Genomic DNA, 24,124 nt, shown 5'->3' on the forward strand with positions numbered 1-24,124 from the left:
ATTCACCAGGAGTCTCTGAAGAAGCTGGACATACGGTACAGAGCAGGGATAACTGAGCCACATGGCAGAATGTAGATGAATAGAAACAGGTTAATCTGAGTTATAAGAACTAGTTGGGACAAGCCTAACCTAACGGCTAAACTTTTTTAATTAATAGCAAGTCATTAATTACGGGCTGGTGGTCCCAATGGAAAAGAACAACAACATATCCCCTCCCCAACCAGGTAGTCATCTGCAGATTTGGATACACCTGTGCAATTTAAAATGCACTGCTGGAGTGGGGAATGGAGCTCAGTTGGCCAGAGTGCTTTCCCAGAATGCACCACGTCCTGGGTTTGTGCAAAAAGCTACATGCGGTGGTAGTGTGTGCCTGTAATCCCAGCATCCCAGCACTCTGGAAATGGAGGCAAAAGGGCCAGAAGTTCAAGTCATGAATTCTCAGCTACATGATGGTTTTGAGGACAGCCTGTCTCAAAACAAAAACATCCCAAAGTTGTCTTTGATCCATTTCCACAACTGCTTGAGGTAAGCGTTGTTTTCCTACCTCTGCCACTTCCTCATGTGTAAATTTGCCAGAATAGGGGCTTATGAAGATGCTGCCAAACTCACAAACTCGTGACTGTGTTATATGGATGTGGATGGAAAGGCTCAGCAAGGTCAAAACCATTGAGTGTGGCCAGCAAAATGTCTCAGAGAGTAAAAAAGCTAGGGATGCAAGCCTGATGACCTGAGATTGACCCCGGGAGTCCCCAGTGGAAGGGGACAACTGACTCCTGAAGCCCACACCTGTAACTCTTATGACCTCTACATTCTCTCTGTCTCTCTGTGTCTCTCTCCCCCCCCCCCCCCCGCTTTACCTAAATGTGAAAATACACATCTTATATACACCCACACATAATAATAATGATAATGATGATGATAAACCAAAAAAAATTAATGCTAGCTTGGGGCAATGGTACATATATAGCCTCCCTAGACTGAGGCTAAAGAATTGTTATGGATGTTTGGCTTTGTTTAGAATGTTGGTTACAAGTTGTTATGGATAATGGTCAGGAAAAAAGCTAAACAAAGGAGATTCGATTCAGACTTCTTGTTTAAAAAAAGGAGGGGGGAGAAGTACTGTGGGACAATGGTCTGTACCCTGTCACTTGTATTTTAAATAAACACTGATTGGCCAGTAGCCAGGCAGGAAGTTTAGGCGGGTCAATGAGAATTCTGGGAAGAGGAACATTTCAGTCTGTAGTCATCACCCAGACACAAAGGAAACAAGATGTTGACTGCCTCACCAAAAAAGTTACCAAGCCACATGGCATACAGACAAGAATTATGGGCTGATATAAGTTATAAGAACTAATTAATAAGAAGCCTGAGCTACTGGGCCAATAAGTTATTAATTAATGTAGACCTTGGTGTATTTCTTTGGGACTAAATGGCTGCGGAACCGGGTAGGACAGAAACCTCAATCAACAGATTGGGAGCTTGAGATCAGCCAATGCTACACGGCAAGACTGTCTCAGAAAATACCACCACCAGCACCACCACCACTACCAGCCTCATTATTACCACTACCACTATCAGCAGCAGCAACAAAATAAACCCCAGAACCGTCAACCCAGGCACCCAGACACAGGTTAGCTTCCCACATGAGGTCTTTTTCCTTCTTTAAATCTGGTTTAAATATATATAAATATATGTGTGTGTGTGTTGTGTGTGAAACTTTTGTTTTTACGTGGTATTGGGATGATTTACCTGACATAAAGCACAGGAAAGCTTTTACCAAAGTTCCTGGCAAACAAACACCACTCGATTCTTAACAAGTTTTAAATCCCCAACACGGCCCGTGGATAAGGCAACACTGGACTCTAGCCAGGGTGTGGTACACCGCAATGCTTTTGGACGGTAACAGACACTAAGCCAGGTGAGAAGGAATAGAGTCAATGTTTATGGAGAACCGACTACATCCCTCCAGGACAGCAGAGGCTCACAGAATAGGAGTGAGGGCCATGGGGTCAGACTGGCTGACATGGGGTCCCGCAGCTCTGGTCACCCCAAGGATTTTCACACTAGCACATATCAGAATCATCTTCAGGGCTTTCGAACTCTGGACCCGGAGAGATGGCTCGGGGTTAAGAGCACTTGTTGCTCTTCTAGGGTATCCAAGTTCAGTTTCTAGCATCCATACTGTGCAGCTCATACCCAGAACCCCAGCTTCAGTGGATCTGATGCCCCATTCTGGCTTCTTCGGGCACACACATGGCATACACCTACACCTACACACACACACACACACACACACACACACACATATACATTAAATAAGAACAAATCTTTAAAAGGACACTGAGGATTCCTCCTTTGGCAGTTTCTCAATCATTTGGCCTGGGATGGGGCCTGGAAATGCGTGTTTCTAGCAAGTTCTCAGGTGATGCCAATGCTGATGGTCTGGGATGCTGTGTGGACATCAGCGGAAACTAAAGCTGCCTGTTCCGTGAGACTCATTGTGAGAAACAGACCTCCTAGGCTGCCAGGATTTTCCAGCTGAGTCCAGGCCTGCACGGGGGTACACTGTAGGGTAGACGGAGAAAATATGCCCTTGTTAGGTTCCTTGTCCTGTGACCTCAGATATGGGACTTGCAGTGGGTGTTTAATTATTTATTCACTTCACAGGGAATAGACAGTCCTATAAGACACCATGCTATTGGCTGAAGGATTTGCCATTGAGCAAAAACTCCTTCGAGGTCTCAGGAGCCCTTGCATGGTCCGACAAGGACAGACAGCTCAGTCATTGCAGGAAAAAGCCAGTCCCGGCAGACAAACCCACTACTCCATTTTCCCAGAGAGCCCGTGTCCCCACAGCCCTTCAGAGCCATCATACTCGACACATGTCAGGCATTGTCGAGACAGCGGCCATGCTGGGAGCAAGAAGCCCCAGCCAGAAGATGATCTTAAAACCATGGCACACATCACAATTTGTATACCTTACAAATATATAAATTACAAGGTCTACACGGGTACAAAAACTTTCTAAGGGGACTGAGTTCCATTCTCTGTCATGCTAGCTACTTGTGAAGACCTTGAAAACAAAGTTTGTTTTTAGCGGAGCCGGTATTAAAAATAGAAGGTATTATATACAGGCTCGGTTTCTCTCATGTCCGCCATGGAAGCCCCTAGTGTTGTCGGGGCCTCGGGGCCACCTCAGCACCCCTACAGGTAACCCATCTGCAGTCTGCATCCTTCGAGACAGCAGGGGACTTGCCCCCGGACTTTTCTCTTGTGTCCCCATCTCGGCTTGGCGCCGTCTGCGAACCCAGGGACTGCCTGAGGGAGTGACACTGCTGTCCGAAGAGTAATCCATGCATTTCCGGAAGATCTCGGGGCTGGTGCTGAAGTTTAGTCTGCCTTCCTCAGCCAGGGGAGATTTTCTGGAGACACCCTTGCGCTGGGCCAGGGGGCTGCTCCAAGGGCTTGAGCATGGGGAGGCATTTGGACTCAGGAAGATATTCTGGTGGCCAGAAGGGCTGAGCTTGTTGGAGGCCATATGCCGCCGGCCAGCCATAGGAGAGGTGGGATTGCTCTCAGGGTCGGAGGAACTGTTGGCGGAAGACTCATCCCCCATGTACTGCAGCTCCTCCACTCTCTTGTTCAGGGACCGGCTTAGGTGGGTACCAGCAGTGGGCTCATCATCGTGGTTCTTATCTTTGAGGGGTTTCTTTTTGGGCGGCTTCATCCCGATCAAGACAGCCTTCATGTTGTCCTTGCCCTGCGATTCACTGACCATGAATTCATGGGCTTTAATGGCGGCCTCCACCTCTTCGAACTCCACAATGGCACACTCTTGGGTCCCCACCTGGCTGTATCGGCTGCTGATCCTCCGGATGTCAGGAGGCAGCTCTCTGCCAGGTTTGAGGATCCGCACCGATGTGATGACTCCGAAAGTCCCAAAGAGCTTGAGCAGGTGCTCCATCACCTTCTCCTGCACCCTTCCGTTCTTCTGGGGCGTGGCCAGGGCCCATAGCTTGGGGGACAGGTGTAGATCATACACCAGCAGCATCTTGCTGGGGAGGTTCTCATTGGGGAACAGTGGCACAGGGGTGGTCCTCCTAACTTTTCGGTGGTCTTCATTCAGTTCCAGGGTGACCGAATACTTCAAGGCATGTGCTGTGGTTCTCCAGTCCCGCGTGAGGTGTTTCACCTAAAGAACACAAAGCAGGTCTGAGTGAGTACCTCCTCTCCTTTCCACACTCTTATGCGCTATACCCTCCCCCTTCCTTCCTCGCCTCCATAACACCGATGACTAGAGTCATACCTGGTGTGGGAGACACTCAAATACCAGTCAGAGAACGAGTAAACGAAAATGTTCTCCAACCACATCTTTAGTGGTTTCTTTTCTTAAAAAATGTTTAATAAACTTCATTATAAAAATTGCAAAAAATATCATACACTGAAATGAACCAAACCCAAAGTATACGTACCTCAATGAGCGCTTAGAATAGCTATTCTGAAGAGGTGACGCTGCGCACTGGGTTTTATAATTTTACTATCAAATGTGTTTCACACAGCTATCCGCCACCCAAACCGAGGAATCCACAGAAGAGTTAGAACTTGAATAGTCAGCAGCTTTAGCTCCAATTTCATAACCCATGTCCACCGCCTGCATCCGGTCCATCACCATCCTAACAGGCAGCCTTTCCTGCTCCCTTCTCATGGGCGTCTTTGCTCACACACATATATATATATATATATATATATATATATATATATATATATATTTGTTATTGGCTAGATTCTGCATATGAGAGAGGACATCTTTCCTTTCTGAGATTGTGTGACGTCACTGAATACTATACATTCTAAGACCATCCCTTTTCCTGCAAATGTTGATTACATTGTTTTCTTTAGAGCTGAGTAGTATTCATATATATATGTGGATGTGTGTGTGTGTGTGTCTGTGTGTGTGTGTATCTACACACATATATACCAGATCTTTCATTATCCATTCATTTGTTGTTGGGCAGCCTTGATTGTTTTCAAGTCTTTGCTATAGTGACTAAACCCAGAAGCTCTGGTCTCTATTCAAATTATTATTATTATTATTATCATCACCACCACCACCACCACCATCATCATCATCATCATCTACAGTGCTGGGGATTGAGCCTAGGGCATCATGCATGGAGCTACAACCCTAGCCCTTCTTTCTTCAGCTTTAGATCAGGATAGGTGGGTTTGGAGTAGTGCTGGGCCGTGGAGTACATGACAATAGACATTCTCCCAAGTTCACAGGTCAGATTCTGTGCTCTCTAGAACAAAGCTGCTGTGTATGCAGACCCAAGCCTCACCTCCATCCACTAAGAAGACTTGGAAAATGACTCATCCTCTCAGGATCCAACCTCTTCATCTGAGCGCTAGAGATACTACAAATGTCTACTTCACAGCGCTGTCACAAAGATAATAGAGGACTTGGGAGATAGCTCCGCTAATAAAGTGTTTGTCACGTAAGCATGAGGACCCGAGTTTGACTTCCAGAACCCATGTGATAAAGCCAGGCAGGATGATATATGCTCATAATGCCAGCAAAAGGGAATCAGAGACAGGCTTGCCATCCAGCCACTACTCAGCCAGTTCCAGGCAGGGAGGGACCCTGGCTCAAAAAATAAAGTGTTGGCTTCTGAAGAATGATACTTAGGATTAATCTCCAGCTACTACATATCGCATTTGCACGTGTGCACGCGCACACACACACACATATACACATGGGTTAAATGAACAGCAAAGATTGAGAGAGACATATTTGTACGCAAAATTTAAATTAGCAGTTCACTCTCCAAGAATACTCATTAACAATGTGTTATCATTGTTTCAAATATGTATGTCACTAGTGAGTTTTGGGCAGTATTGGGGACTGAATACAGAATGTCAGGCGAGCAGTCTTCTGTGAGCTGTAGCCCCAGCCCAGATTTTTTTCTGCTTCTTTGAGATAGGGCTTCACTCTATAGCTCAGGCTGCACTCAAACTCATGACTCCTCCAGTCTAGGTCTCCAAAATGCTGGGACTGGAAGTAGTCACCACCGAAGTGCTGCTTGCTACTTTGAAAGCATTTGGAGGGTCTGACATTTTTTGAAGCTGTGATGGACTGCTGATGAAGAGAAGCCTCTTGAAGATCTTCCCCGTTCCGCTGCAATCTTCCCCAAGAGTAACAGGCACAGACTCACAGAATTACATTGACCTGGCCCTCTTGAAAAATGATGAAACAACTCTTCCCTTTCTCTCCCATGATGGAAACTGTATATCGATGCTGCAGTATATGAAAAGCTATATTTATTTCATAAAACAGCAATTTTTCTGAGGCCCACTTCCAGTGAAGGGTGTGCCAGGGAGATGAGTCATTCCAGAGAACTGGTGGATGTGGGTGGGGTGGGTAACCTGAGCCTGGATGGGGAAATCACCCAGAGTCCTCTGAGGCCAGGCCCAGGAGGCTGATCTGCAGAGAAACCAGGAAATCCCTGTGCCCCTGGGCCTCAAATAGAAAAGGCACAGAAAGTAAGAAAAGAAGGCTTATTACTTGGGCAGGTCAGGGAAACATCCACAGAGTCCCAAGTCCTGACTGACACACTGCTGGAGTCTGTGCACTGTCCACTCTGGCCTGTGGCCTCTTGTTATCAGCCTGAAGAAACCTAGGTCACCTACAGAGTCCTTGGGCTGGTCACTATGGTACAGAGAAGCAGGCCCGGGCCTTCAGTTGGCTTTCTAGTGAACAGTCAATCAGTTGGGAATCCAGAAGGGGTTGAGATGGATGAAGGCCACTCTGAGGTTGTAGGAAAGCCAAGGTCTGGCATGATGGAGCCATCTGTGAAGACAGCTGGGAAGGGAGCACACAGGAAAGACAAAGAAACTCCTCCCAAGCTTGAAATCGGAGTATGGAAGCATGTGCTACCTTACCCAGAAGGGTGAGAACTAGGGAGGACCATATAATACCAGAGAAGAGAGCTGTAGATGGCTGGGAAACACACAGAGGCAAGAGCCAGGTCCCCTGGGAAACCCTGGTTACTCTACGGGCATCTCAGGTTTGTGTCTCTGATGCTTTATGATAGTTTCCGATATCACAAACCAGGGGGCTGGAGAGATGACTTAGCAGTGAAGGGCTCTGGCTGCTCTTTTAGAGGACTTGAATTCAACTCCCAGCACCCACATGATGGCTGCCAACAGTCTATAACTCCAGTTGCAGAGGACCTGACGCCCTCCTCTGGACTCTGAGGGTTCTGCATACACACAATACATACACATACACACACTAACAAATATTCACATAAACTGGTTTTCTTTTAAGGAAGAAGTTCAGCCTGTGCAATCTCTAGCACATTATAAGACTGTCAGAAACTCTGTGTGATGATTGACCATCATCCTGACTGGGCTGAGACTTTCTACAGAAACAAATCTCTGGATGTGTCTGTGAGGATGTTTGGGTAAAGATTTAACTGCAGGGGGATATGAGCCTAAACGTGGGAAGTACCATCTCAGGGCCAGAATCCCCAACTGAACAAAAAAAAGAGAAAGCAAGCCAAGCTGCAGCACTGACCCCTCCCTGCCTCCTGACTGTGGGTGCTGTGTAAGCAGCTCCTCACACTCCTGCTGCCAGGCCTTCCTTGACATGATGGGGTGCACCTTCAACGGTGACCCAAACCTTGTGCCGCATTTGTCAGGGATTCTGTCACAGTGATGAGAAAAGGAACTAAGGCTTTGTGATGTCCCCATGTTCGTTGCCCTCCTCTGATGTTTCTCATTGAGATTAGCAGGAAGCTGTCTAGAGGGGAAAGAGTCTCTGCTCTGAATTTGGGTTGTCCACCGTGCAGCTGGTTTTAAAGAGAGAAGGCTCCTGAGTGGATCTGCAAATGTTAGCTAGGAAAGAAGAGAAAACCAAGGTGGCTCTCAAAGCCCTTGGGGAGCACAATAGGGGGGCTGTGCAGAAGATTCCACTGACTTTTTCCCCAACCCTGAATGTGTTTTCCATGTCAGAGCTTGTCCTCTGGACACAGAGCATTCCTTCCCATCTGGACCTTGCGGCTCCTGTTCATCCTCCAAGACCCTATCCCAGCGCCACCACTCCAGAAAGACATCTCCATTCTGTAGACAGGGTTCGTCGCTCTGATCAGCAATGACATCAACTAGATATCAGCTAGTCCCCGGATATCTTTACGTTTTCCATGAGTTTGTCCGGGATCATCCTGTTGCATTTCATGGATCTCTTACCTTTTGTTTGACTGTGTTTCAAAGAAAGACTGAACACCATATTTGTTTTGTACCCCTTGCACCTAGCACAACACTCATCAAATACAAAGAAGAATATGTTTGGTGAATGAATAAAAGAAAAAGAGCCCAAGGAAAGGGCAGAGTGTACCAGAGAACCAGGCAGAGATGAGCGCCAAGGTGCAGAGCTCTTCCTCAGTGCTCTCTCATAAAGTGCACAGACATCTTGGCCAGGAACCACTCCTTACGTGGACCCAATCCTTACATAAGCTGTTATGCAACAGGCTGCATGGAGCTTCTCCATTCTAGTAAACACACTCCCCTCAAGGGAGATAAAGAGTTATCATTCCAACTGGTTAGTCAATCCTCAGAGAGCAGGAAGTTTAGGGTCCTAGTTCTGCTTCTTTCCACAGCAGAGACAGTCTCCTGCGTGGCTGCACCCTCGGGATCTGTCAGTCTGGTACACAGAGTTCCCTTCGGTATCACACAGAGTGGAGCATGCTGGAGTCATGGAGGAGGACTTTCTCATCGAGTTCTGTGTGTTCTCTCTCATTCCATACCAACTCAGATCATCAAGTGGAAAGCCTGAACGAGTATCAAGGCAATTCTAGACTGATAGGCAACTCTGAAGGGCTCCAGGACCCCTGTTCTGGCGTAGCACCCTCTGGGCATCCATTGTCTTGCAAGAGGACCGCAGTTTTACTGAGAACAAGTATTAGCACTTCTTAATAATCACCAGCTGAGATTTGTCCTGGCACTCAGAACCCTTTACACAGCATGCAAGTATATTCTTAAGAATGCTCTCATAACCCTGATGTGTGTGTATGTGTCTGTGTCTGTGTGTGTGTGTGTGCATGTGTGTGTGCACATATGTGGGAATCAGATGTCACTCCTGGGTGTCATTCCTCTCAGGATCCATCCGCTTTGCTATTTATTTATTTATTTTCAAGACAGGACCTCTCATTGGCATACAGCTCACCTAGTAGGCTAAGTTGGTTTCCTCCTTAGTCCCACAGATCTTTTTCTACCTCCCCAGCTCTGAAATTACAGACATGGAACCAAGCTTGGCTTTTATATGTGGGTTCTGGGGATCAAATTCAGGCCTTCATGCTTACACGAAAAACACTTTATTGCCTGAGTTATCTCCTTAGCACCATTAAATCCCTTCTCTTGATAATTTTTCTCTTTTTAGGGTATCATAATTAATTAAAAAAAATTTGCTGGGCAGGAGGGTCCATGGCTGGGGTTGGGGTGGAGCACAAAACCAAACAACAGAACAATGTTTAACGTCACAAGGTGTCCACACCCCAGAAATGCCCTGAGCAGCCTTTGAGAGGCCAGCCTCACCTTTTTGAAGGAGGTGAGCAGCTTGACGCTCACATAGCCCAGCTTGTTCCTCCGCACGTGCTTGAGCAGGAAGGCGTCCTTCTCCAGGTTCTCATCGGAAAAGTAGAACTCGATCTGATCCACCAGCTTCCTAATGAGCTCTTCATCTGGGGGCTTCCACTCCGGCTCCAGCTCCTCGCGCTCATTCTCACCTCCACTTGTCGTGGCACTGCTGAGGTTAGAGGGAGACAGCGAGTTAGGTACCCTCCAAATTGTCACCCTCCAAATCCACATGAGGCCCCAGGAGCCCAGAGCATGGCCTTATCTGGAGCCAGGCACTGTGGATGTTATCATAAGGGTGAGACCACTGTAGGGTAGGATAGCCCCCATTGTAGGGTAGGATAGCCCCCATTGTAGGGTAGGATAGCCCTCATTGTAGGGTAGGATAGCCCCCATTGTAGGGTAGGATAGCCCTCAATACCATGCAGATTTCCTCATGAAATCCAGGGACTTGAGCATGGGCACACACAAGGAAATGGCTATGCAGGATGAAGGTGGAGATTAGGGTGACGATGAAAACCAAGTGGGCCGGGGAGAAGCCTGGCAGATCTTCTCCAGTACCACGATAACGAACACGTTCCTGCTTCATCTCTTCCTTCTGCTTCCACTTCTAAATGTACATGTTCTCCAAGCATCTATCCTTGAGTGGACGTTTGATCCTGTCTGAACTGGACCCCTCATTTAGGACTTCTCTGTTGGTTATATACCATCTAGCATGCACCTGGTTTTCATAGCAACTCTTGGAAGTTAGATTGGTCATATCTGAATTGTTTTCCTTAAAGGTGGATAGCCACGTGACCATAAACTGTTCAGAAGGTTCTGTCCTCAAGAACCCAAGAAGTCAAGTGTTTGTTTTAACAAGTACAATGGGACTGAGAAGATGGCTTAGTTGGTAAAGTGTTGGTCACATGAGTGTGAGGACCTGAGTTCAGATCCCCAGCACATGGTAGTGCCTGATTGCAATCCCAATATTAGGGAAGCAGGGACAGAAAGATCCCTGGGTTGTTGACCTGCAAGGCTAGCCAAATCGGTGGACTCCAGGTCGAAGAGCGTCTCTGACTCAAAAAAAATAGGGTAGAGCGCAGCTGAGGAAGATGCTAATGTTGACCTCTGACCTTCACATATGTATACGTACAAACACACTTGCACAAAAGTAAACTAAAAAGGGGGGAATGGGAGATAGTTACACCATCTACTGAGATGTCCGTGTCGCTCAGATGCCAGCAAAATGTACGTGTCCCCAAATGACACACACAGTTTTTGTCTTCCTTCCCTGTCTTCCCACCAGATGTGATTTTTTTTTTGGTTTTTCGAGACAGGGTTTCTCTGTAGCTTTGGTGCCGGTCCCGAAACTAGCTCTTGTAGACCAGGCTGGCCTCGAACTCACAGAGATCCGCCTGCCTCTGCCTCCCGAGTGCTGGGATTAAAGGCGTGCGCCACCACCGTCCAGCTCAGATGTGATTTTTTAGAAGAGAGTAGAACAGAGTTTTTGGATCGTAGGCCCTGTCCTGGAGCCCTGGGCTTTCCAAGACTCTGCTGTGCCAGAGATACTCCATATAAAGAACAAAACCTGATCTGTTATCTGGTTGGGGGGAGGGAGAAGTCTCTTCCTTCATGGCCATGTGGTCACAGCCATGGGGGAGTACAGCTCAAACGAGAGCCAGTGTCCACTCAAGGGTAGATGTTTGGAGGAAGTGAATATTTAGAAACGAGAGGCAGATAAGTGGGAGGACAAATCAGGGAAGACCAAGTCACCTATGCCCAGCGGGGAGAGGGTACGGAGTAGGTGGACGATGGTGTTAAGTCCTGTGGTGAGTGCCAGAGGATGAGATGGAGCCTGGGAGCCCAGGCAAACTGCTCTGAATGGGTGTCTCTGGAGGGGTATTGCACAGGGGAGGACTGGCTGCGCCCCATCTTTCCAGGTTTGTGTCAGGTGGAAGATGAGTGCTGTGCAGGGAGGAAGCAGACACAGCTGGCCTCGGGAAGTCCAGGGCTCCCACCTGGGTCCTGAGAGGCAGAGGCTCCGCTCGCTGCCCTCTTTCTGTCTTGCTGTGTTTATGAGTTTACATTTGAATGGGCATCAGTTGCTCCAGTTTGGGAGTAGAACTTATTGGTCTGTCCCCTCCCTCTGTGGTCCATTTGTAGTAAGTTCTGTCATTTGCCAATGCACCAGAGTCCAGCCAAAACTGTCCACTGGCCGTCGTCATATATGCCATCCTAGCCCTTGCTAATAGACACTATTGGTTGGGCTCAGAATCCCTTGGTGTCTGAAGTCATTTTCACTGGTGTAGTGTCTGAAGCCATTCCATTATAAAATGAGAATTTGGGGTCACTTAAATCCCATGGCCTCTTCTTCCAACATTGAAATTTTCATTTTACTGTTGGTTGTTTACTAGCTTTCTGTCTGTCTATCTGTCTGTCTATTTTGGGATTTGCAGATAGCTTCACATAGTTCAGGCCAGCCTCGAACTCACTATGTAGCCAAGGATGACCTTGAGTTTCTGATCCTCCTGCCTCCACCTCCCGTGTGCTGGGAGTACAAGTATGCACCATGATGCCCAATTTACACAGTGCTGGGGATCAAGCCCAGGGCTTCCAGAATGCTTGGTAAGCACTCCCACGGTGGAGCCATATCCTGGATCTGTTCACTTTGAGAGTACGTTTAAGATGGTTTCTTACTTCATTGGTATCTCAATCGCTGCTCCTTACACAGATGTGTGCTGTACCATCCCACCTTTCACGGTCTCTCCTTCCACTTCCAGCCTTCCAAATTTAATTGGAAGAACTTCTACTCTATTTTCCATAGTTTATTACCTCACTCTGTGCTGCAAAATAATATTCCAAGTGCTGTCTAGAGATGGCTAGGAATGTTGAAAGTTAATCTAGTTTATTATTGTGGTTATGTAAACATGTTCCCTGCAAGGCAGTGATTTGCTAGAATAACATTTGTTTAAGGGCTGGACGGGGATCAAACCCAGGGTCTTGAGCATGCTAGGCAATTTCTCCACCACAGGGCCACACACCTGTCTCTTTGGAGACAGGTTTGGTTCTTGTTTTTGTTTTCGAGGCGGGTCATACAGTGATGGTCAGGATAGCCTTGATGGTACTGTGTTGTTCAGGCTAGCCTTGGATTCTCCAGATCCTGGTGCCCCCACCCTCCATGTGGCGGGATTACAGATATGCACTGCCATGCCCAGCTCAGTTATATTTATTTTCTGAATGCGTCCTGATAGTTAAGTGACTATGTGAACTGAGCTGCACTTATCCTTCCCTGTAAGCCAGCTGTCTTTGCCTTAGTAGTGAAGGGCAGTTGTTGTTCCTCAGACTGCGTCCTCCTGCTATTTTTTTCCTTGAAAGAGCCTGTGTGTATGTGTGTGTGTGTGTATGTGTGTGTGTGTATGTGTGTGTGTGTGTTCATATGCATATGTACTCGTGTGTATGTGCTGGCTTTATAGGTGGGCTACCATGCCTGTTCCACACTGATGTGGGTACTGGGGATCCAAATTCTGCTCCTCATGCTTGTACAGCAAGTGCATTGCCGACTGAGCTATCTCCCCAGCCCTACACTGTTCCCTTTTAAGAGCACACTGTTCTTATTTGGTGGATACAGTAGCTTAAATTCCCTCTCAGGGTACTGACTTTTAAAACGCCACCACCTCCATGTTCTGTGAGACCTGTTCTTCTAATTATTTTCCACGCTCTTGCTTTGCTCCAAGTGACTAATAAACAATTCACTTTTCGTTTAAAATTTCAATAAGCTTATTTTAGGATAGTTTTAGAGTTGCAGAAAAGTTATTAAAATAGCACAGTGGGTTCCATAGGCCTCACACAAGGCTTATTAATTATTAATGTCTCCTAATACTGCAGTCTACTTCTTAACAAGGACAATTATGCAGTATCATTAGCTGAAGTATATAGTCTAGGCCATTTCCCCCTGACGGCTGCCACCCAGGAATCCTCAGAACGTGCTGTACTACATGTCTTCCGAGGCTCCTCTTGGCTCTTAATTTCTCCAGCTGTCCTTATCTTTGATGACCTTGACAGTGTTGAAATGTACTACTTAGGTATGTTGTGGAATGTCTTGCCGTTGCGGTTTCTCCGATGTCTCCGCTACGGGAATTTTAAGGCATGGGACCTAGGGATGAGGACCGCAGAGGTAAACTTCCATCCTCCACACATCACATCAGGATACAGTTAGCCACAGGGCTTTGCACGGTGCTGGTCAGGTTTCTCCACCGAAAACCATTCGTGTCCTTGGAAGCAATCAGGATCCCTTGCTTCCTCTTCAGGGGGAAGCTAGCTCCTTACTATTCAGTTGGAAGGAGGAGGACCTGGTACCTTGCTTAGTGGGTTACATGGCTGCCCTGCAGCTCTGCACCCTTGTTGGCTCTCTTCCTAGTTGGCTCTAAACACTTGATGGGGACAGGCTTCTACTGAGAGCAAACATGCCGAGAATCACCCATCTGAGCAGAGAGGCTTCCCCCTGCAGCTCCCCACTCCCCCTTAGCCTCTCTGAAACTCAGCAATACAGCCAGTTCCTTAAGAAATGGCCTTACTTCTTTCTCCTGCTTGGCAGTACCTGCCCTGTTGCCTGACTCTCTTTGCTGCTAGACAGGTTGGAAAACAGGTCTAGAGGGAAAAATGTAAATTAAATTACCCTTCAGACATTGCTTTTCTTTTTATTCTTGTATTTGCATACATTTCCCAAGCAGAGCCTTTCCCTGTTCTACCTCCCACCTCCTCCCACCTCCCGCGCTGTATTTCGGGTTCCAGCCTCCTCCACACAATGCCACATTTCGTATTGTAAAGAAGCTGTTAGAAGGTGCAGCTGTACTACCCATTGCAACACGGTTCCCATCGCCCACCGAACAAAACCTACAGTGCCTAGCTCCGTATTGAGATGCACTTTGAATGGAGTTGTCTCCGTCATGCAAGCTCATCCCCACTTGCCTCCTTCAATGGCTTTTGGTCTGAGCAAACAGTGACCCAAAGCTTCCTCACTTCCTACCTTTGCACACGCTACTCCTGACTCCTTGGATGGCTTGTCCCCCTCTTAGCCATGCATCTCCAAAGTGACTTTCTAGGAAGGAAATCACCGTCTCTAATGCTTGTCTATATACTCCTCATGTGCAGATCTTATTAGCACCCTGAACCCTAAGTTGAAAGGTAGACATCATGTCGGCTTCTCTTATTTTAGTACCATTTAAGAGACTTGCTCATAGTAGGAAGTTTTAAAAGTATTTGTAATATAAAATAAATAGGTTTTGCTATGGTAATTCATATCTACGGAGACCTTTGTTGTTGTCTGTTTTTGTTTTGTTTAGAGACAGGATCACTATGTAGCCTCGACTGGCCTAAAACTCCATTTATAGACCAGTCTGGCTTTGAACTCATTGAGATCTACCTGTCTCTACTTCCTAGGTGTTGAGATGAAAGGCGTGCACCACTATACCTGGCTCTCAAAGACTGTTCTAGAAAGGAAGTTTACTTACTCGTAAATATATATTAATTGCTCGTGAAGAAGGTTTGAGGGTACGGATGAAGCTCAGCTGGTAGGTGTTTACCAAGCATAGAGGGAGTCCTGAGTTTGATCCCAGCACTTCATAAAGTAGGTACGGAGATGCATGCCTGCAGCTGGAGCTCGTGAAAAGTGAAGGCAGAGGATTAGGAGCTTAATTCTCCTCAGCTACCTAGAAATTTCTGACCAGTCTGGGCTATGCCCATCTCAAAAAAAAAAAAAAAGACAAAGTTTTATACTTCAATTCTGCTGTTCACATAAAACATTGTAAATTGAGAAAAGTCTTTCACTATGGCTATAATTTGGTTTGAAATCAACACAGAGGGTAGAAATTGGACCAAAATTGATGATTGGCTTCCAGAAGGCAATCTTGTAATATTTATCTCTTTTTATAAGGAATTTGGAGAAAAAATGAGTAAAATCTCCAAAGCTGTTTTTCTCATAAACTCTCAACCTAATGTGGATGTGTTGACTCAGTGGCTGACTAAAAGACATTCTGAGAAGGGAAAACCATCCAGATGCCCGCGGAGCCACGAGATCCTCACTAGGACGCCCAGCCCAGGGAGAGTTTGTGCATTTATAGTAAATGATCTATTAGAGTGTTTGGGCCGCAAAGATAAGGAAATCAATAACAATGACAAAGAGGCAATGAACACAAAGGAGAAAGAAACCCCACGTATAAATCCTTCCGTTCAGAACTGTCTGTGCAGCGTTGGTTTATATTCACCTCTACAATAAGAGAAGGAATCAGAGTTAGTTCAAAAGAGGAAAGTCAATGTGATTAAAAATATACAGACACCAGAGGGTTCTGGGCTGAGGAAGGAGCTTGCTCAAAGGCCCTGGGTTCAGTCTCCAGCACTGCAAAAAGACAAGAACAAACTGTAATAGTTGGGATGGAGGAGATGGCTCAATGATTAAGAGCACTTGGGGCTCTTGCAGGGGACTGGTTTGGTTCCCAGCACCCACATTGGGTAGCTCACAGTTTGACTATTAACTCCGGCTCCAGGGAACCCAATGCCCTCTTCTGGCCACAGATGGTACCTATACACACATGAGTCACACACACACACACACACACACACTAAAATAAATCTTTTTTCTCCCTTTCTTTTTCCTTTTCTTTTTTAAGATAATGGCTCTTCACTGAGTTATGTGAAAAACATCTGGATATGCTCTCAGCTTTGGAAAAGGTGTCAAAGGAACCCTCAAGCTTTAGATCCCTGGTGTAGGTATGTGCTGCATGGCACTTCTCAGATACTCTTACAGACAACATAGGGAGTCAAGCTTCTCAGTGTGAAAAAAAGAAACAGCAAAATCTTGTAATGTTAAAACTGAATTATTATACAGATGTATTTTTAAATGCAGTGCTGGGCCTGGAGGGACCCTAAGGAGACGATGTCCTGGTAGAAACAAGCACTTCTTATTTTAGGCCTTGCTTTCTAAATGCTTTCTCACTCGTGCTTCAGAAAGTCCTGGATTCCTGTGGGAATGGCTAATTTCCATGACTGGCGTAGAAAAAGTACAAATTAAGCCTGGAATATGGAGTTCCCGAAAGGGAGGTTCTGCCCGAAACCAAGAAGACGCGTCCCCAGAGGGTGTGTGGGTTGAAGGGCCACCTCCAGTTACGTGATAGACAGTCTAAGCATCCAAAATAATGACAGTCACTAGTTATGACGGAAGAAAACAGGCAAAAACCATGAATAAACATGAGGGAAAGCTCACGTTTGAGACAAAGCCTTCACTTAAAGCATTCAATAAGACCATTAACACTGACACAGAGATTAAGATGAGCTGATTAACTATTTCCTCTGGCCCCATTGGGAGGAACCCTAGTCAATCCAGAAGATAAGGGGAAGCTCTTTTCCAAAGGAGAGGGGTTAGAGAGGTGGCTTCGTGGTTAAGAACACTGACTGCTCTTCCAAAGGACTCAAGTTCAGTTCCCATCACCAACTTGGCATCTCACAAAACACCTGTCTACTCCAGACCCAGGTATCTAAGGCCCTCTTCTGGCCTCTATAGGCACTGCACGTATGTGATGCACATACAAAACAATGAAACCAAAACAAATTAAAAACAAGTATCTCCCATCCAAAAAAATTCTGTAATTTGGTTGCTTTTCCGATGAATTTCATCAACATTTAGGAAAGAATGAATACCAATTCTTGTCAAACTCATCCCAAAATGTTGATTGGACAAAATACTCCTGAATTTGTTTCACAAATATTACTCCATCATTAAAGCCAGACAGAGGCGCTACAAGAAAAGAAGTTATAGTCTAATACTCCTGAAGAGCACAGATGCAGACAGACTTCAACAACAGATTAAAAGGATTGCTATCCAGTATTCAGAGAGTGGACCTGCAGTCCCAGTTGCTTGGGAGGCTCAGGCAAGAGGATAGACCTCTTTAGATGCCCTAAGAGTTCATCAGCCTGAGCAACATGTTGAGACTCTGCCTCTTAAAACTAAAGCAATAAACATAAACAAAATGACTGGGTTTGCAGAGACAGCCCAGCAGCTCACACACCACTTCTCTCACAGAGGACCAGTGTTCAGTTCTTAGCACCCATGTCAGGCAGCTCACAACCACCTGTAGCTCCAGCTCTAGGGGTATCTGATGCTCTCCTTTGGCATCTGGGGAACTCGCATGTCCATTTTTACACAATTAATGTACATTTTAAATTTTTAAATGAAAATAAATAAAAGTATCACCCATCATAATCAAACAGGACTTAATCCTGGAGTGTAAGAATGGTTCAATATATTCAGATAAAAAAACTGGCATATCACATTAATAAATGAAGGGCAGGAGGATCACAAAGACAGATCTGTGTGATAGAGATGTCTTTAACCAAATAGTCAAATTTAGCGTCACTAGTGGTGAGACGATGTCTTCTGAGGCGATGTAACAGTGGCAAGGAATACTCTTGCCAAAATGTTAGTCCAAATTCAACTAACCCATTAGCCCCTAACTTCTGCCTCTGTAGAAAGTCTATGGCACAAAGGAATAAGTTAATGGAACTATGAAAACTGATCTAAAAATGAGACATTTGAAAAAGTGTCTGGTCTTATATTAAAGTAGTAAAACATTAGAAAGAAAGAGGTTAAGAATGTTCCAGAACAGGGCTTCTTCAAGTTTTCCCCTAGAAATTTTTTATATGACTTCAGATATGTGAATTAAACATCTATTGGTGATAAATAATAAAGACATTTATTTTGTAACAATTCATTGGTAATACTTTATAAATGGTATTTATGTGCATGGTTATTTTGCCTGCATGTGTGTCTATGCACAACTTTCATGAAGTGCCCAATGCATCCAGAGGATCCTCAGACCTGGAGTCACAGACGGTTGTAAGATGCCATATAGGTACTGGGAATCAAACCGAAGTTCTCTGAAAGAGCAACCGGCACTCTTAACCACTGTGCCATTTCTCCTATTCCCTAATTTTATCATTTTATTAAAGTCAAAATAAATTGGCACAATGGTGGGATGTACATGCTTGCTGTTACACAAGGATGGAGCCTGGGCTTGTATTTGGAACTTCAGGATGAAGGGCACTGTCCACACTTTTCAGAGACAATTATCATTTCGATTAATAGTTTTCACTGCCAATGCTGACGACACTGCTTTGCATAAATATGTAATGCAAAGTGGTAGAAAAATGTCTAGAGCACTTCAGAATTAACTGGAAGCTCTGTGTCAATGCCAAGCCAAAACTCATTTAAAAGTATTTCCGTGAAGCTCAAGTCAGCAACCCAGATAGCAATTTTTAAAATCAGGAGTTGGAGAGATGGCTTACAGGTTAAGAGTGTTGGCTGCTCTTCCAGAGAACCTAAGTTTGAGTCTCAGCATCCATTTTGGGCAGCTCACAATCACCGACAATTCCAGTACCAGGGGACCAGACACCTTTCTCTGGTCTCTGTGGAAACTTGTGCTCATCTTCACTCCCACACATACAATTAAAAATAAGATTTTAAAAATGAAGTCTTAAAATTAAACAATTAGAAATTAATTTGATGTAACCAAAGAATGACTAACTAGGAAAATATAGAAGTTAAACCATCATGTTTCTATGAGAGCAGAACACTCTGTACGCACAGCAAAAACACCACAATCACTACCATTCCATAGTTGGTTGAGGTGTTTGGGGCAGCATTTGCTGGCATTTGGCAGTGTGGCAGCGTGTGCACGGAAGGATGTGTGCACTGTGCTGGGAACCAAGGCTGCAATGAAGTCACAACATGGGCGAGCACAACTAGAAACACCTCATATTGGCTAAACATCTTTTATTGTTGCTAAATTGTTGAGAACATTGCCACATTTGGGGAGTGACGCCCTCTTCTTGTCTGCATGGGCAGCTGCATCCCCACCTCCCACGGTCTGGCTCTGCCTCTGTCTTTACAGGTTCATCATTTTTGAGAAGCTCTACTCGCCACTAAAAGATTCTTTAGAAACAACACACTAGGCAAACTCCGCCTGAACTGACTGGCTGCTGCTTTGAGACAGCTGTAGAAAATGTGGGACGCTGAACATGGAACTTGACTGTTAAGCCGATCTGGGAGGTTACGTTAGGGAATTCCTGCTCATATTCCAAGTTTGTAATGGTAGTATTAACAGCTTCCTAGGGAACAACCCTGTTAAGAGTTGCAAGATGAAGTATTTCAGGTGTGACTCAAGGTTCAACAGACTTTCACACAGTTCCGGAGAAACCATGCATGTCCTGTGCATCTAACAAACACAACAAAATAACAATAGTAACGCTTCACTTATTCCTTGTAACAGTTCATTTATTCCTTGTCTAGAAACAGGACTAGGTACTACGGATGTGGAAAGGGCTGAGACAAAGCCCCTGCCTCCAACCAAAGGTCTCAGTGTCTCACAGAGGGGGACCTGTGGCTTCTCACACTATGAAGTGAGTGTACACATCCCACACATATTTCCTAGGTGCTGGTCAATTCTGGTGCTGCGCCCCGAAACTACAGGCACAGAGCTCAGAGACCTTCGAGGGAGGTGTAACTGTGGGTTTAGGGCTGTAAAAGGTGTTAGACCTGAAATGCAAGGAGTACCAAAGCAACACAGCAGCCTAGCTCACTCAGGGAGGGGCACGGGGACTGTGGGGAAGAGGGAGATATTTGCATGACTGACAAGAGAGCCAATAGGAAACGGAGAAGTGGGTGGGCAGAAGCATGCAGGCATAAAACGCTCCGCCTACCCCTCACACCACCATGCTCAAGGGGACAGTGCCCAGGAGCATGGGATAAGACAGAAAGCAGCCATGGGCTGAGGGGATGAGGTAGGAGGGTGTTAAATCCTCAGCAGATTTAGGAACTGGGGCTCCCTCTTCACTGGGAGCCTCTGCCAGTAGAGTAGCTGCTGCCTCGCCATGCTGGGCCCAGAGAAGAGCATTATCCTGGCCCCGGCTGAATCTCCCCATTCTCTAGGTGTCTGTCTGATCTTCAGGCTCTGTCAGCTCACTAGTCTGAAGAGTCACAGGGATTTCAGAGGCCAGCTCTATGTCAGCAGGCAATAAAAGTGCTGCAGGCGGAAGGCTCCATGATCTTTGAGCTGCTGGAGCTCAAAGTAATGAAGGGAGGCCCTGGAGTGACCCATGAGGGATGAGGCCCCAAGGATCAGTTTTTTCCTAGGACTCCATAGAGAATCTTTCTAGGACCAAGGAATAAGTGGGACCTTAACCTTTGCTAGTTAGGAGGGAGCCGCTTTTTGCCATAGTCACTGGCACGCAAAGCCATAAGGTAGTTTTGCCTGACCTCTGAGGTTATCTGACTTAGCAGCTGTCTTTATATGCTCATCATTTTTTATTCTGGGCATAGAGAGAGCTCTTTGGACAATGATGCCAGGACACTAATTATGTCATCATTCTTGCCCTAAGCTGTGAGACTGGCCTTTTCTCCTATGACAGCTGCCTCTGCTGATCGGGCCTGAAATTCTGGGTTCCAGACCCTTTTAACCAGGGTCCTGTTTCTTCTAGTTGGGGATGGGGCAGCCCCCTGGAGGAGGCCCATGCTCCCGTGCTGCAATTGAGCCTTCTCTCCGTGATAGAGAGGGTACTTCCCAAAGTCTTCACAGCTGCTCAGCATCTCAAAGGAGGATTCTTACCAGAGGCCTCTTGGCATTCTCCAGCATTTGCTAGTGTCATTGCTGTCTCTTTTCTCCTCAGCTCCATGAGGGATATCTCTTTAACCGCAATAAGAAAACATGGTTGTGAAGGGCCTAACCATTAGCGATGGGTGTCTGGCTGAGGAGAAAGCTCAGGGCCCAGGGGCAAGGTCAGATGGGTGCCACACCAACTTCAAGCCACTTCTCAGTGAGCAGGGAGAGAGCCAGCCCCAGGCCCACAAGGCAGTCAAGCAGGCAGACAGAAACAGAAACCCCCAGGCTCCGAGGGAGGTGAAGCAGCAAGGCCCTCAGCCATGTCAACTGAGGGCAAGAGAGCTCTCTCCATCAGGAAATCACCCCTGCTGGACGCCCCCATTAGCATGTATCAGCTGTGCCTGACCTGTGCCCACCTAGAGAGAAGCCACTGACTGACCAGCAGAACAGGTGATGATGGTGATGAAGGCTCTTTAGGACCACTTACATCAGAAGGAGGCCCAGCCTCAGGGGGAATTCCAGGCTGGGTCAAGTGTCTGGTGGGGTGCATCCACCGAAGGGGGCGTCTCCTTCAGAAGTAGAGCTGGTGATGGTGGCCCATACGGATATCCTTTTTGGATCCCAGAGCACCTCCCGCCCCCGTAAGTCCGGGTCCGTCAGATCCCCGCCCCCATTCCAAGAAGCCTTGTCAATCACGAATCAAAACCTGCAGAGGTTTGGGGCACAGGCTGCCCCCCAAAAGCGGGCTCTGACTCAGTCTGCAGCCTCCGTGGCGGGGCTGAGTCAACCCCTCTGCCCTGGTGAGTTGTCGCACACCGGAGCCCCATGTACCCCCGCCAGGCCGCGCCACCTCGCCTACCTGTGCCCGCGGCTTGGCTCCTCCTCGCTGGCGCTGCCCCAGCCAGGACTGAGGTACCGGGCTGGGTCCCCCGCTGCCTGCGCCGAGGTCCCTTCGTCGTCCTCCTCCAGATCCTCCACGTCCTCGGCCTCCTGGATGGCGACACGGATCTGCACTGTGGTCTCGGGCCCGGGCAGAGTCTGGTCGCTGATCTGGGCCATGGCTGGCAGGGTCCCCGCGCTGCGAGGCCGGGCCAGCCGGGCCGCCGCGATAGCGACGATCGCGCGTGGGCGGCGCGCGCGCCGCTGCGACTCGGCCCCGGGGAGGGACTGGGGTCGCGATCCTGCCCACGCTGCACCGCGGGCACCGCCCTGAGCGCCCGCGCAGGGACGACTCTCCGAGCTCCACAGGCCTGTCCCGGGGTAAATCCCAGACCGAGTCCCTCCCTGCGTCCCTGTCTGGTGGCGCTCCAGCCCCACAGCTCCCTCCTCCCTGCCGCGCTCACAGACACAGCTCAGCTGGTTTCTGCCTTTGGACTGGACTAGTGGAGACAGGCGCAAGTCAACAGCTCCTAGGCTTGTCTCCCTTGACAGATCCGCCAAGGTGAGAGAAAACATAATCTCTACCGTTAGTTCCTCTAACGTAACAGCCTTAAGGTTAGGGTGCGTCCTGTCCCCTTAACAGCACCAGACACACCTGGCAGCTGATCTGACAGCAAATTGTCAGGCCTGGAGCAAACCGCATGAATCTGGATCTGCATTTTAAGGATCCTTCAAAGATGCTAGAGCATCCTAACTTTCAAAACCACTGCTGTATTGAGGTACTGTTGAGACAGCGCTCAGATTTATTGGGTGAACAAAGGGACCATTTACTCAGCCTTAAGATGAGTTCTGTTTCATCTACTTTATGTCCAGGAACAAGGGAAGTGATAAGACTTGAGTCGGTATCCATGAAGCTCTTCATCCAAGGCCTTCGGCATAATTGATCACATTAGCTACATCAGGGCACCAAAGGACAGACAGACCTGTTGTCCCACGTGTTTGCTTTGCTGTAGGACCTCGAGGCAGGAGATACTCAGGACACCATGCCTAGTGCCCTGGTTTCCGGGCTGAGGCCAGAAGACACCTTAGGGCCCAGAAAGGAAGTCTATCCCCCCTTCAAGGCTAGGAATAGAGCCCAGAGTCTCCTGCACACTGGTCAATTGCTGTCTTTGAGCAATGCTCTCAATGTCATGGCCCCTCTTTTGAGGTTTGAGTAAATCTGTGTTCCGTTGTCAATTCTATTTTATCTTGTTGAGATGTGTAGGCCTGGGTGGCCTGGCCTGGAATTTGCTATGTAATCCAGGCTGGCCTCAGATTGAACTCACAGAGACCTGCCTGCCTCTGCCTCTCAAGAGCAGGGACTAGCGGTCTGTGCATGCTCCCCACACACCCCAACACCATTATCTCCATGTCAGAGCTCTTCCCATGGAGGAAGAGGAGGAAGAGAAGGGCCCTGGGTGTGACTGATGTGTCTCTACACCAGACGTTTTGTTCACAGCTTCTGGGGAGGTGAGCTACTGGGACAAGGAGGCAAGCAGTCAAAAGGAATTTTCCAAAGCTGGAGAGAAGGCACAGTATTTAAGAGTACGGGTTTTTCTTCCAGACGACCTGGGTTTAATTCTCAGCACCCACATGGTGGCAAACGACCATCTATAACTAAGGTCCCAGGGAATTTGGCGCCTCCTTCTGGCCTCTGTGGATACCTGATATGTTCATGATGTGCAGGCGTATATGTAGGCAAAACACCATACAAAAATTTTCCAAAGCCAGATGTACCTTCTTCTGGGACAGCGGAGATTAAAGAACCCACACCAGGAGGAGAGGGATTTATAGTGGCCTCTCTGACAAAACCCTTTCTTGAGTTTCACAAGGCAAGACCCTTGATCTCCAAAATCACCCTGTGTGGCAAGAAATCAAGGATTGTCATCTGTTCACATCCCAACGGTGCACACTCCTGCTGGGTCCTTACATTCATGAGAGATTTA

At 47.2% G+C, this 24,124-nt stretch overlaps 1 protein-coding gene across 2 annotated transcripts; it reads right to left on the minus strand.

Annotated features, from left to right (window-relative positions):
* Window positions 1-1,922: 1,922 nt before the first annotated feature.
* Window positions 1,923-22,678, minus strand: Larp6 (La ribonucleoprotein 6, translational regulator). Of its 2 annotated transcripts, none has more exons than XM_075965625.1 (3): window positions 22,120-22,678; window positions 9,592-9,799; window positions 1,923-4,192 (listed from the first exon to the last, which is right to left on the minus strand). In XM_075965625.1, the coding sequence occupies exons 1-3, from the start codon at window positions 22,317-22,319 to the stop codon at window positions 3,125-3,127; spliced, it is 1,476 nt and encodes a 491-aa protein (XP_075821740.1). In that variant the 5' UTR covers window positions 22,320-22,678; the 3' UTR covers window positions 1,923-3,124. The 2 variants fall into 2 exon arrangements, with proteins under 2 accessions (XP_075821740.1, XP_075821741.1); XM_075965626.1 differs by having other exon boundaries at window positions 9,592-9,802.
* Window positions 22,679-24,124: the final 1,446 nt, after the last annotated feature.

The sequence above is a fragment of the Microtus pennsylvanicus genome, chromosome 3 (genome assembly GCF_037038515.1).
Source record: "Microtus pennsylvanicus isolate mMicPen1 chromosome 3, mMicPen1.hap1, whole genome shotgun sequence".
Lineage (NCBI taxonomy): Eukaryota > Metazoa > Chordata > Mammalia > Rodentia > Cricetidae > Microtus > Microtus pennsylvanicus.